Source organism: Podarcis raffonei, chromosome 5 (genome assembly GCF_027172205.1).
Source record: "Podarcis raffonei isolate rPodRaf1 chromosome 5, rPodRaf1.pri, whole genome shotgun sequence".
NCBI classification, from domain to species: domain Eukaryota; kingdom Metazoa; phylum Chordata; class Lepidosauria; order Squamata; family Lacertidae; genus Podarcis; species Podarcis raffonei.
In genome coordinates this window covers 98,726,773-98,739,393 of record NC_070606.1, presented here as the reverse complement: position 1 = coordinate 98,739,393, position 12,621 = coordinate 98,726,773, and the positions used below count along the sequence as shown (strand labels likewise).

General features: G+C 46.9%; 1 protein-coding gene across 1 annotated transcript; it reads left to right on the top strand.

Moving 5' to 3' along the window:
* The first annotated feature begins 5,888 nt into the window (after positions 1 to 5,888).
* DYNLT2B (dynein light chain Tctex-type 2B) lies at positions 5,889 to 10,583 on the top strand. The gene is made up of 5 exons (XM_053387385.1): positions 5,889 to 6,043; positions 8,073 to 8,206; positions 8,407 to 8,476; positions 9,230 to 9,293; positions 10,100 to 10,583. Exons 1-5 carry the CDS (start codon positions 5,919 to 5,921, stop codon positions 10,145 to 10,147), a joined length of 441 nt encoding a protein of 146 aa, XP_053243360.1. The 5' UTR covers positions 5,889 to 5,918; the 3' UTR covers positions 10,148 to 10,583.
* The last annotated feature ends 2,038 nt before the right edge of the window (positions 10,584 to 12,621 follow it).

The following is a 12,621-nucleotide window of genomic DNA, read 5'->3' as shown; positions in this document are numbered from 1 at the left end:
CATGATTGTGTGGTTCCTGCCAACCAATCATACTGCTGCATTGTTCTAGGACCAATCAGACTGCTGCATTCTGAATCCTATTGTTCTAGGACCAATCAGACTGCTGCCTTTTGGATCCTATTGTTCTAGGACCAATCAGACTGCTGCAGTTTGGATCCTATTCAACTCAGTACATAACAGAGGATAGAATCGAACCCCACATTGAAGGCTCTGTGGGGCTGAAGAACACTCCCCTGGAAACATCCATCCACGTAGGACCGGAAGCCAACAAATCTGTAATGCAGAGATGCCCATCTTCTGTTACTTCAAAACTGCTCGTTTGCTTTATTTATATATCAGGGAGACATTGATCTAACTTGCCCAGGCAAAAATGCAAGGAGCTGTTTCCATCTGAGGCTTTGCGAGAACTCAAAAAGATCATGAAAGATCTTCTTACTTAGATGACAGGTGATAGCGTCTATCTAGTCAGCATGGTCAAAGCTCATCTTCCCTCCCCCCTGACATTTAAAGTAAAAGGAAAGCCAAAATTATTTGTGATGGGCTGAGTGTCTACAGAACATCTGCAAACTCAGTTGAGATTTCTGCCCCTGATAAAGGATACTGTCTACCTGACTCTTTCCATAGAGCATTTCAGAGTGGGTGTCATTGCAAGAAGTCGTTTGCCACGCTGCCAGATCACTTATCTTCCTCGAATATTTTCCGCTAAGGGCACACATTAGCTCACTAAAGACTCAGCAGGACCATTTCAGGACTGAACTACAAGATCTCACACTGTCAATGTTTCTTATCAGGCTCTGCTCCTGTGCCTCAAACAACAGCTCCAGCTGCAGACATTAACAGACATTGTGTCTGTGCCTTGAAAACATCCACCTGAAATCTGCATCTCAAGCTGCTATTAAAAAGGCATATGGGCAAGCCATGATGGGATAATTTTTCTAGACATTTGGTTCTTCTAGGGGTGAGCAGACTTCAGACTTACGGGATCTACTTGCAGGTAGGTAGCAGTGTTGGTCTGACGCAGTCGAAATAATAATTTTTTTAAAATGTCCAGTAGCTCCTTAGAGACCTTAACAAACTTACTTGGTCTCTAGGGATCTGCTTTGTTTCTTACTAGAAGGCTGAGATCCACCAGTTACAAAATGCACGCACTTAGAACTTATGAATCCTGATCCCAGGAATTTATTTTGAGTGCCACACACGGAATCCACTTTCATTTACGTGAGCTTTTGTTGTTTTAACAGTATAATTTAGGCCAGGGGTCAGCAAACTTTTTCAGCAGGGGCCGGTCCACTGTCCCTCAGACCTTGTGGGGGGTGGACTATATTAGGGGGGGCGGGAATGAACGAATTCCTATGCTCCACAAATAACCCAGAGATGCATTTTAAATAAAAGCACACATTCTACTTATGTAAAAACACGCTGATTCCCGGACCATCCACGGGCCGGATTGAGAAGTTGATTGGGCCTGATCCAGCCCCCCTTAGTTTGCCTACCCATGATTTAGGAGAATGGAATCATTTTATTTTGCTCTTACTGGGAGTCAATAAAACCTTGCCAATCTAGTGCAAATCACTCAGAGATGTAGATGCAAATTGACCTTCTGCTCAAAATACCAATTTTGCCCAAAAAGTTGATGTTGCAGAAACACCCCTGGGGTCCCTTTGGGTGACTATAATGTGCTCTGTGTGGGGTCATCTTTGAAAATTCTCCAGATGCTGCTGCTGCCCAGGCTGAACTTTCTCATATTTATATTTATTAGATATTTATTTATATCCCACTTTTTTCCCTGACAGGAACTCAAGGCATCTTCCAGATAAAAAATAACAACATCTAAAAATACAGGGAGGAAATCATTAAAAACAAGTAAACATCCATAGCATTAAAACTCTCTCTCTCTCTCTCTCTTTTTTTTTCTCTCTCTATACACACACAATCTAGTAAAACCATACAAATAATTACGATATAAAACAGAATGGCTGACTTCTCGGAAATGAACCTTTGTCATCCTCAAAGAAAGGATCTGGAAAGAGATTGAAAGTAAAATAGCAGGCGGTGAATCACAACGCAATTGCCTGCGTTGAAAATATGACTACGTGTGAGACAATACTAAGTACAGTCCTGTATACCTGAAGGAGCGTCTCCACCCCCATCGTTCAGCCCGGACACTGAGGTCCAGCGCTGAGGGCCTTCTGGCAGTTCCCTCGCTGCGAGAAGTGAGGTTACAGGGAACCAGGAAGAGGGCCTTCTTGGTAGTGGCACCTGCCCTGTGGAACGCCTTCCCAGCAGATGTCAAGGCAATAAACAACTGTTTTACTTTTAAAAGACAACTGAAGGCGGCCCTGTTTAGGGAAGTTTTTAATGTCTGGCGCTGTATTGTTTTTAATATTTGGTTGGAAGCCACCCAGAGTGGCTGGGGAAACCCAGCCAGATGAGCGGGGTATAAATAATAAATTATTATTATATTATTATTATAGAGTCACAGAATTGTGGAGTTGAAAGGGAGCCATCTGGTCCATGTCCCTGCGATGCAAGAATCTCAGCTAAAGCATCCCTAACAGATGGCCATCCAACCTCTGCTTAAAACCCTCAAAGGAAGGTCCATTCCACTGGCAAACAGCTCTTACTGTCAGAAAGTTCTCCTTAATATGCAGTTGGAATCACCTTTCCTGTAGTTTGAATCAATTGGTGAAGTTGCCTCGTCTCAAAAAGGATATTGGGGAGCTGGAAAAGGGTGAACAAAAGGTTAGCAAGGAGTACATTTGCACCATCCATTCAGAGTGTGCATCAAAAAGCACAGTTTTTCTCCCAACGCATCCTGGAAACTGTTGCTTCTCCCTCACAATGCTATAATTCCCAGCGCCATTAACAAACTGTAGTTCCCGTGGTTCTTTGGGTTGTGTTTTAAATGAATGGTGTGGGTGTTTGGCTAAGAGAATCATAGAATCATAGAGTTGGAAGAGACCACAAGGGCCATCGAGTCCAACCCCCTGCCAAGCAGGAAACACCATCAGAGCACTCCTGACATATGGTTGTCAAGCCTCTGCTTAAAGACCTCCAAAGAAGGAGACTCCACCACACTCCTTGGCAGCAAATTCCACTGTCGAACAGCTGTTACTGTCAGGAAGTTCTTCCTAATGTTTAGGTGGAATCTTCTTTCTTGTAGTTTGGATCCATTGCTCCGTGTCCGCTTCTCTGGAGCAGCAGAAAACAACCTTTCTCCCTCCTCTATGTGACATCCTTTTATATATTTGAACATGGCTATCATATCACCCCTTAGCCTCCTCTTCTCCAGGCTAAACATGCCCAGCTCCCTTAGCCGTTCCTCATAAGGCATCATTTCCAGGCCTTTGACCATTTTGGTTGCCCTCCTCTGGACACGTTCCAGTTTGTCAGCGTCCTTCTTGAACTGTGGCACCCAGAACTGGACACAGGTCTTTTCAGAATTCCAGGTCTTTTCAGAATTCCAGGTCTTTTCAGGCAGGGACCACAAACAGAAGGCTGATCGCCGAAAAATGGATGCTTTTGAATTCTGGTGCTGAAGCTGAGGCTCCAAGACTTTGGCCACCTCATGAGAAGAGAAGACTCCCTGGAAAAGACCCTGATGTTGGGAAAGATGGAGGGCCCAAGGAGAAGGGGATGACAGAGGACGAGATGGTTGGACAGTGTTCTCAAAGCTACCAGCATGAGTTTGACCAAACTGCGGGAGGCAGTGGAAGACAGGAAGGCCTGGCATGCTCTGGTCCAGCGGGTCACGAAGGGGCGGACACGACTAAACGACTAAACAACAACGAGAAAATATTAGACTACGAAGTCCCCCCTCCCTGCGGACTGAGTTTCCCAGTTATCTCTGAAGCTATGACTCAGAGATATGACACGAGTCATATGGCGGACACGAGTAAACAAAACAAAAAAATTTTTTCCTTCCAGTAGCACCTTAAAGACCAACTAAGTTAGTTCTTGGTATGAGCTTTCGTGTGCATGCACACTTCTTCAGATACACTGAAACAGAAGTTGCCAGATCCTTCTATATAGTGAGAAGGTGGGGAGGGGTATTACTCAGAAGGGTGGTGGGAATGGGTGATTGGCAGATAGCTGTGATGAGCCTGTTGACGACTCTTAACGACTGCAATAGGTCTTACAGGAACAAGCAAGGGGTGAGAAGGTGAAAAATGGCTTTGTCATCTCGGGACTATTTAATTGCTCATCGTCTAACATTGTATATGCCATCAAATGCCAACAGTGTCCTTCAGCTCTCTATATTGGACAAACAGGCCAAACCTTACGCCAAAGAATAAACGGACATAAATCGGACATCAAGAATCACAAGACAGAGAAACCAGTAGGAGAACACTTCAATCTCCCAGGACATTCTATACAAGATCTCAAAGTAGCTGTTTTACTACAAAGGAATTTCAGAAATAGACTGGAAAGAGAAGCTGCTGAATTGCAACTCATTACCAAACTTACAACCATGGAGAGACCTGGTCTGAACAAAGGCATTGGATTCTTATCTCATTATACATGACAAAGCCATTTTTCACCTTCTCACCCCTTGCTTTTTCCTGCAAGACCTATTGCAGTCGTTAAGAGTCGTCAACAGGCTCATCACAGCTATCTGCCAATCACCCATTCCCACCACCCTTCTGAGTAATACCCCTCCCCACCTTCTCACTATATAGAGGGATCTGGCAACTTCTGTTTCAGTGTATCTGAAGAAGTGTGCATGCACACGAAAGCTCATACCAAGAACTAACTTAGTTGGTCTTTAAGGTGCTACTGGAAGGAAAAAAAATTTTTGTTTTGACTATGGCAGACCAACACGGCTACCTTTCTGTAACTGAGAAAATATTAGACTACAAAGTCGCCCCTCCCTGCGGACTGAGTTTCCCAGTTATCTCTGAAGCTATGACTCAGAGATCTGACACGAGTCATATGGCGGACACGAGTAAACGACTAAACAGCAACAAATCTCGAGGTCAAAAACTGGACGCCTCCTTCCTGGGCCGCGGTGGCCTATGGGCCGCATAAAAACACGTTGCCGCATTTTCCTATTCCGACCATAGCTCGAAAGGGCGCCTTTCCATCCCTCGGAGGGTGGGCGCGGGGAAGGGGGGACCGGGGCACAGAAAGGGAAGAGTTCGAATTTAAAACCGGAAGTCGCATGGCTCTGCAGTTTCTTATTTCTATGACGCAAAAGTCCGAGGAGTCTTCCGTCAGAGAGATGCCGAAGTGTCTTGTCGCCGCACTTCTCTGCTCTCATATAAAACCAGAGCCCTGGTTTCTGCACAGAGGTGCCTAGAAGTCCCTCGCCCACCCTTTCGCCATGGATTTTTAAAAGGAGTCCTACTCCAGGGGCTGCTCTATACTGTCTAGCTCTGTGGTGCCGGAAGCGGAAGTGGCGTGGCATCAAGGTTTACCGTAGAGCTGACCGTATCTCTGCGGCGCCAGGAGCGGAAATAGGCCGTTGTCGAGACCTCTCTAGGACTTTCTTTGGAGTTCTGCTGCTCCGAAAACGGAAATGTGATCAGACCGCTCTAGGAATTTCTTTGGAGCTCTGCGGCGGCAGAAGCGGAAATACGCTAAGATCTCTCTAGGAATTTCTTTGGAGCTCTGCGGCGCCAGAAGCGGAAATGCGCTAAGACCTCTCTAGGAATTTCTTTGGAGCTCTGCGGCGCCAGAAGCGGAAACGGGCCGTCCTCGAGACCTCTCTAGGAATTTATTTGGAGCTCTGCTGCTCCAAAAACGGAAATGCGCTAAGTCCTCTCTAGGAATTTCTTTGGAGCGCTGCTGCGCCAGAACTGGAAATAGGCCGTCGTTGAGACCTCTCTAGGAATTTCTTTGGCTCTCTGCGGCGCCGGAAGCGGAAATGGGCCGTCGTCAAGGCGACGCGCGGCGGCTTCTCCCCAGCGGGAGTTGCCATGGAGGAGTCTCCGGCGCAGACCCCGTCGTCTCCGCGGGAGGCGACTCCGCGGCGCAGTCCCAGGCCCCACAGCGGCTCGGTTCCGGCCCGCACCTACAGCCTGCGGCCCGCCTTCCAGCACAAGTCAGTGGCCGGGAGGGGGAGGGGCCGCAAAAACAGACAAGACCCTCCCCCCACAGGGCAAGATGGGCTCCTTCGCTCCCTTATCCCACCAGGTTCTGCCTCCCGCTTTGGAGACCGACACGCATCACTCTTTCAGGGGCTACAAATCCCCCTCGATCCCTTTACAGTGGTACCTCGGTTCTCAAACGCCTTGGAACTCAAACAATTTGGAACCCAAAACGGAAGGAAGTGTTTCGGTCTGCGAACTTTTTTCGGAGGCCAAACGTAATTTGAGTGTTAAGCTGAGGTCTTTCTGGATTTGCTATATATTTTGCATTCTGCAGGGACGCGGGTGACGCTGTGGGTTAAACCACAGAGCCTAGGACTTGCCGATCAGAAGGTCACAGTTTGAATCCCCGCAATGACGGGGTGAGCTCCCGTTGCTCGGTCCCTGCTCCTGCCAATCTAGCAGTTCGAAAGCATGTCAAAGTAGATAAATAGGTACCGCTCTGGCGGGAAGGTAAACGGTGTTTCCGTGCGCTGCTCTGGTTCGCCAGAAGCGGCTTTGTCATGCTGGCCACATGACCCGGAAGCTGTACGCCGGCTCCCTCGGCCAATAAAGCGAGATGAGCGCTGCAACCCCAGAGTCGGCCACGACTGGACCTAATGGTCAGGGGTCCCTTTACCTTTACCTTTACCTTGCATTTTTGTTTTTACGGCATTTTTGTTTTGCTTTTGTTACTGTGTAGAACCCAGCTCAGCTACTGATTGATTGATTGTGCAACTGCAGTACATTGTTTATTGCTTTCATTTTATGGATCAGTGGTCTCGATAGTAAAATTCATGTTAAATTGCTGTTTTAGTGGTTGTTTTTAAAAGTCTGGAACAGATTAATCCATTTTGCATTACTATGCGAAAGCGCACCTTGCTTTTGGAACAGATTAAGTTTGAGAAGCAAGGTACCACTGTATTTTCAGTAACTTTCAGATCCTTTCTTATGTTGACTTGGAGCTGGCATACATTTAGTTCCCAGTCACTGAACTACTGAGCATCAGCACATATCCTGCATCCTAAGCCTTCCAGCCATGTTGTTGTTGTTTAGTCGTTTAGTCGTGTCCGACTCTTCGTGACCCCCTGGACCAGAGCACGCCAGGCACCCCTGTCTTCCACTGCCTCCCGCAGTTTGGTCAAACTCATGCTGGTAGCTTCGAGAACACTGTCCCGCCATCTCGTCCTCTGTCGTCCCCCTTCTCCTTGTGCCCTCCATCTTTCCCAACATCAGGGTCTTTTCCAGGGAGTCTTCTCTTCTCATGAGGTGGCCAAAGTATTGGAGCCTCAGCTTCACGATCTGTCCTTCCAGTGAGCACTCAGGGCTGATTTCCTTCAGAATGGAGAGGTTTGATCTTCTCGCAGTCCATGGGACTCTCAAGAGTCTCCTCCAGCACCATAATTCAAAAGCATCAATTCTTCGGCGATCAGCCTTCTTTATGGTCCAGCTTTCACTTCCATACATCACTACTGCGAAAACCATATCTGAGGTTGTTGATATTTATTCCGGCAATCTTAATTCCGGCTAGGGATTCATCCAGCCCAGCCTTTCGCATGATGAATTCTGCATATAAGTGAAATAAGCAGGGAGACGATATACAGCCTTGTCGTACTCCTTTCCATATCCAGTTCTAACTGTAGCTTCTTGTCCCACATAGAGATTTCTCAGGAGACAGATGAGGTGATCAGGCACTCCCATTTCTTTAAGGACTTGCCATAGTTACCAGCCATGACCTGATACTTAATTGTTTTCCCATGTGCTGGGTTCATTTGTTGTATAGGAATGCCATCAGTCAAGGCCCTTCTTCCCACCTGTATTCTCAAGTGATACAGCTCCTAAAGGATTAAACTATATGAAGTTGTAAACTGAGTGTGAATCCTCTCAATGAAGTTTGAAGTTTTGGGGTTGTCACGAATCAGACATCCCAGACTCCAGTCACTTGTTATACTGGTGGAGAGGAGATATAACTGTAAGCACTGTTATGCCATTCTTTCCTATTAGATTCCGCCCTTCTACGGTGAAAGATTGCATCCATGAGGTGTTAAAAGAGGAGCTGGCCAGTGTACAGTACAACCCTGAAGAGATCCCACAGCTCACCAAATCCTTATCAGAGACAATCCTGGAAAAGCTAAAAGGTAAGAGCATGTGCCAAGAGTAATTGCCTTTTTCTTCCTATATCTTCCTGCCCAACTCAGCCACCCTTTCTCTCTCTTGGGCACACACACACACCCTTGCTGATGTCCTTCCACCTGGCCAAACATATGATGTGACAATATACAGGTGTGAAATCTTTCAATTTCCCCCAATCCTTTTTCTTCCCCATCTTTCTTTCTAGAGAAAGGTTTTCACCGGTATAAAATGGTGGTGCAAGTGGTGATCGGAGAACAGAGAGGCGAAGGAGTTAAGTAAGTTAGGCTTCCCAACCTTCCCACCAAATCATTCACATTTCTTAATATTTTTGCACTGTGGGTTGTTGTTGTTGTTGTTTGTGTGTGTGTGTGTGTATGCGTTTGTAAATTGTGAAATCTGAGGGTTCATATTTTATCCCAAGCATTCTACAATTGACAAATTTGGGGGACTTAATGCCATGATGTATTCTGACTTGCACAGCACACCCCCAACATTCAGAGCAAATTAGACACCTTTGTAGTAATAGCATTTTTGGTGTGGGTAACTCTCCCTTCCTTCACTTCACTTAGAGGATTTCCATGCCTCTTCTTACTTTTTTTGTCTCCAGATGGTTCTTCTGGGTTTCACCACCACAGAGCTGAAGGTATTGGGTTGCCTGCAGAACAGCTTCCACCCACACAACTGACCTTTCCCTCTCCTCCCCCTGCATGCCCCCCAAATCTATTCTGAGGGACCCCTGTAGCCCTCCAGAGTAAATTTTGTAGGTATGCAAGGGGGAGGAGAGGAAAGAGAAGTTCCATTGCAGAAGCAAATTTGTTCCGCAAGCCCAATGACTTCACTGCATTCAACCAAATTGTGCTCTTCTTGTTTGGGATCAACCTTTCTATCCCTCTTGGTCCCCACCCCGGGGGGGATTTTGGGGAAGCATTTTCAACATATCAAGGGAATGAACAGTCTCGAAATGCGGCTGATTGTCACCAACTGATGTTTTTCTTTGTCAATGGACGGTTCCTCGTTTGTTTCTTCAGCATGGCTGCACGGTGCTTCTGGGATTCAGACACAGACAACCACGCCCAGGATATTTTCATGAATGTAAGTGATTTGCTGCTCTTGCCATGTATCACCCATTGAAGGCTGCTTAAAAACTGTGTGTCCTGGTGTTCTCATGTGTAAAACCTACAAAAATTGAAGAAGAAAATTTCCATCATGCTTGTACTGGTTATGAGCGGTGGACTCGTAATCTGGTGAACTGGGTTTGATTCCCTGCACCTCCACATGCAGCTGCTGGGTGACCTTGGGCTAGTCACACGTCTCTGAAGTCTCTCAGCCCCACTCACCTCACAGAGTGGTTGTTGTGGGGGAGGAAGGGAAAGGAGATTGTGAGCCGCTTTGAGACTCCTTCGGGTAGTGATAAAGCGGGGTATCAAATCGGCTAAGGGGCAAGGTTGTGCAGGGGTTAGCCTACAGGTTTAGGCCTTTGGGGGGGGATTATACAGTTATTGCTTTATCAAAGCTAATGCAGAGTTGAATCCCAGTTGGAGGGTGACATTCAGATGCAATTGTGAGCCAGTGTGGTGTGGTGAAGAGCGGTGGACTCGTAATCTGGGGAACCGGGTTCGCTTCCCCGCTCCTCCACCTGCAGCTGCTGGGTGACCTTGGGCCAGTCACACTTCTCTGAAGTCTCTCAGCCCCACTCACCTCACAGACTGTTTGTTGTGGGGGAGGAAGGGAAAGGAGAATGTTAGCGGCTTTGAGACTCTTTAGGGTAGTGATAAAGCGGGATATCAAATCCAAACTCTTCTTCTTCTTCTTACTGCACCAGATTCCCAAAGTCATTGATTTGTTTGCCTCTGAGGTCGTTTTCGCTCACGGAGGTGTTCTCCTTGTCATTTCTGCAGGACACCCTCTTCTGTGTGGTGGTTGCCTTTGGCTGTTTCTTCTACTGACGCTGGTGAATAGTTCAGAGAAGATCACTGTTTCAAATATATTTTTGAGGATGGACACTCCAGTTTACAAAATACATTTTCTACTTGATGCTTTTATGATGGACTTCTGCTGCTGCTTTGTATATAGCTAGAGTTTTCTGCACAAGCCCCACTGGAAAAAATGAGATACTTCTCTTACACAGCTTCTGTTCCTTTCAACAAGGTTTGTACTGGTGAATTTCCTGCCAACTTCGACCCTATATCTACTTGCAACATTTTTTCTGCGATTGCTGCCTAATGAGACCCATCTGGTTACAACCATTACAAACAATTGAAATTTCTGGTTGCAGATTCATTGAGTCTGCTGCAAATGCTAAACTCGTTCTGAATCCCAGTCTATTTGAATGAATATGTTAAAATCTCCCTGAGAATTGTATAAATGCACTCTATAATTTTACCGTGGAATTCTGCTCCTAAATTTGTCCTGAAAAGCTTTCTCTTTTTACAACTTCTATTTACATTCTCATTCCACACCTTCGCTTCTTCCGCAAGGAACAAATTTTAAGAAACACCATGTTCTCTAGGTCATGCTTCCTCAGATTTTGTTGGTAGTTTTCCTAACTGTTTGGCTCAGCACACTTGTAGGAGAAGGCTACGGCAGACCAACCCTCTACCTACCTGTAAGGAGAAGGCTATTTATGACATTTGTCATGCTATCTCTCTGCAAAGTGCACGTAAATAATATTTAGAATTGGGGCTGTCACTTGAATTATGAAATCTTAATCTATTAATTTATTGAATCTGCAGATAGGTGTAATGTGTATTAGTACATACACACACAGTTGTGAAGCAAGCTGTGCTGCTGACACCCTTCTGGTGAGAGAAAAGGAAGGCGCCACATTAGCTTTGGTTTTAGATTGAAAACAACGCTAATTCTCCTTAATCTGCTGCCTGGTTGAGGCCTGTTTTGTGTTAATCAGAAGCTTATATACCATATTTTTCGCCCTATAGGGCGCACTGGCCCATAGGGCGCACCTAGTTTTTTGGGGGGGGGGGGAATAAAGAAAAAAAAAATTCCCCCCCAGGCGCGGGGCTGGGGCGGGGGAAGCCTGAGCTTCCCCCGACCCCAGCCCCCAGAACAGGCTGCTATCTGCAAGCCTTGGGGGCCCGGCGGGAACTCCCGCGGGCTCCCCAGGCTTGCGGATATCTGCCTGAAGCCCGGGGCGTGCTGCTCAGCGCGCCCCAAGCTTCGGGATGCAGGCTGCTGTCCGCAAGCCTTGGGAGCCCGACGGGAACTCCTGCGGGCTCCCAAGGTTTGCGGATAACTTCCTGAAGCCTGCATTCACCCCATAGGATGCACACACACCTTTCCCCTTCATTTTTGGAGGGGGAAAAGTGCGTCTTATAGGGCGAAAAATACGGTAATTAAGACTGAAATCCTATGAGAATCATGGAGGTTTCCTTGGAGTAAGCCATGTTGAACTCTGTGAGACTTACATCTGAGTAGACACTCATAGGAGTGCACTGTAAATTCTGCAGCCCAACTTAGAAACTACATGATACTTTTTATGCACCCAAAGAGCTTTGTATGCATGCTTAGCAGCCCTTACAACACCACTGTAAGGTAGGCTTGTCTACTTTATTGACACCTTTCTAACAGCAGCACAGTCTCCAGGTATCTGTAAGTGCTGATCTCTACGCAGGACAAAAAAGGCATAGCAGGAGGGCAGACCACTTATCCCTGGCCAGGTGGCAACTCTTCTGTAATGTAGTCCAGGATCAAGGGGACTGAGAGGTAACACAGGTCATCTTGGTGTGTGGTTAATGTCAGCTTTGAACCAGGGAACGCCCAGCGTCCATGCTTAACCATCGTACCACACCAACCTCTGTACCAGCCAAGTACGGCAGCCTTCCCCAGTCAGGCTTCCTCCAGGAGTTTTGGACTACAGTTCCCAGCATGCAGAGCCATGTTGACTGAGGCTGATGGGAGTTGTAGTAGGAAACCACCTGCGGGGCACCAGGTTGGGGAAGGATGCAAGAGGGTCACGCCATGGTGGCGTACATGGTCCTTCCTGGCGTACATAAGCCCCACCTTATCCTCAGAAAAACCTTAAGAAGTCAGTTAGATCAAAAGCTGGTGATTGCTCCAAAGGCACCAGCTCAGTGCTTCATAGCAGAAGGTGTTTAAACCCGGGTCTCTCTGTTCCCAAGTCCCACACGCGCCCCCGCATCATATGCCTCCTTTTGCATATTTTTACCCTGCCTTTTGCACAACGGCTCCTCCCCAACTTGCAGTAAACACATACAACCATGAATAAAATAAGACAATAAAAGCAGCAGGGGGCAGCATAAAGCTAGCCGGAAAAGCATGACCAGGAACAGATCTCTTCTATTCATTGGAAAGAGAGGTTTCTTGCCGTGAGAATGTCTCCATGTGACAGCTAGCAGGAATCCTGCACCCTTAAGAGCAGGCCAGCATAAGAGGCCGTCCATTC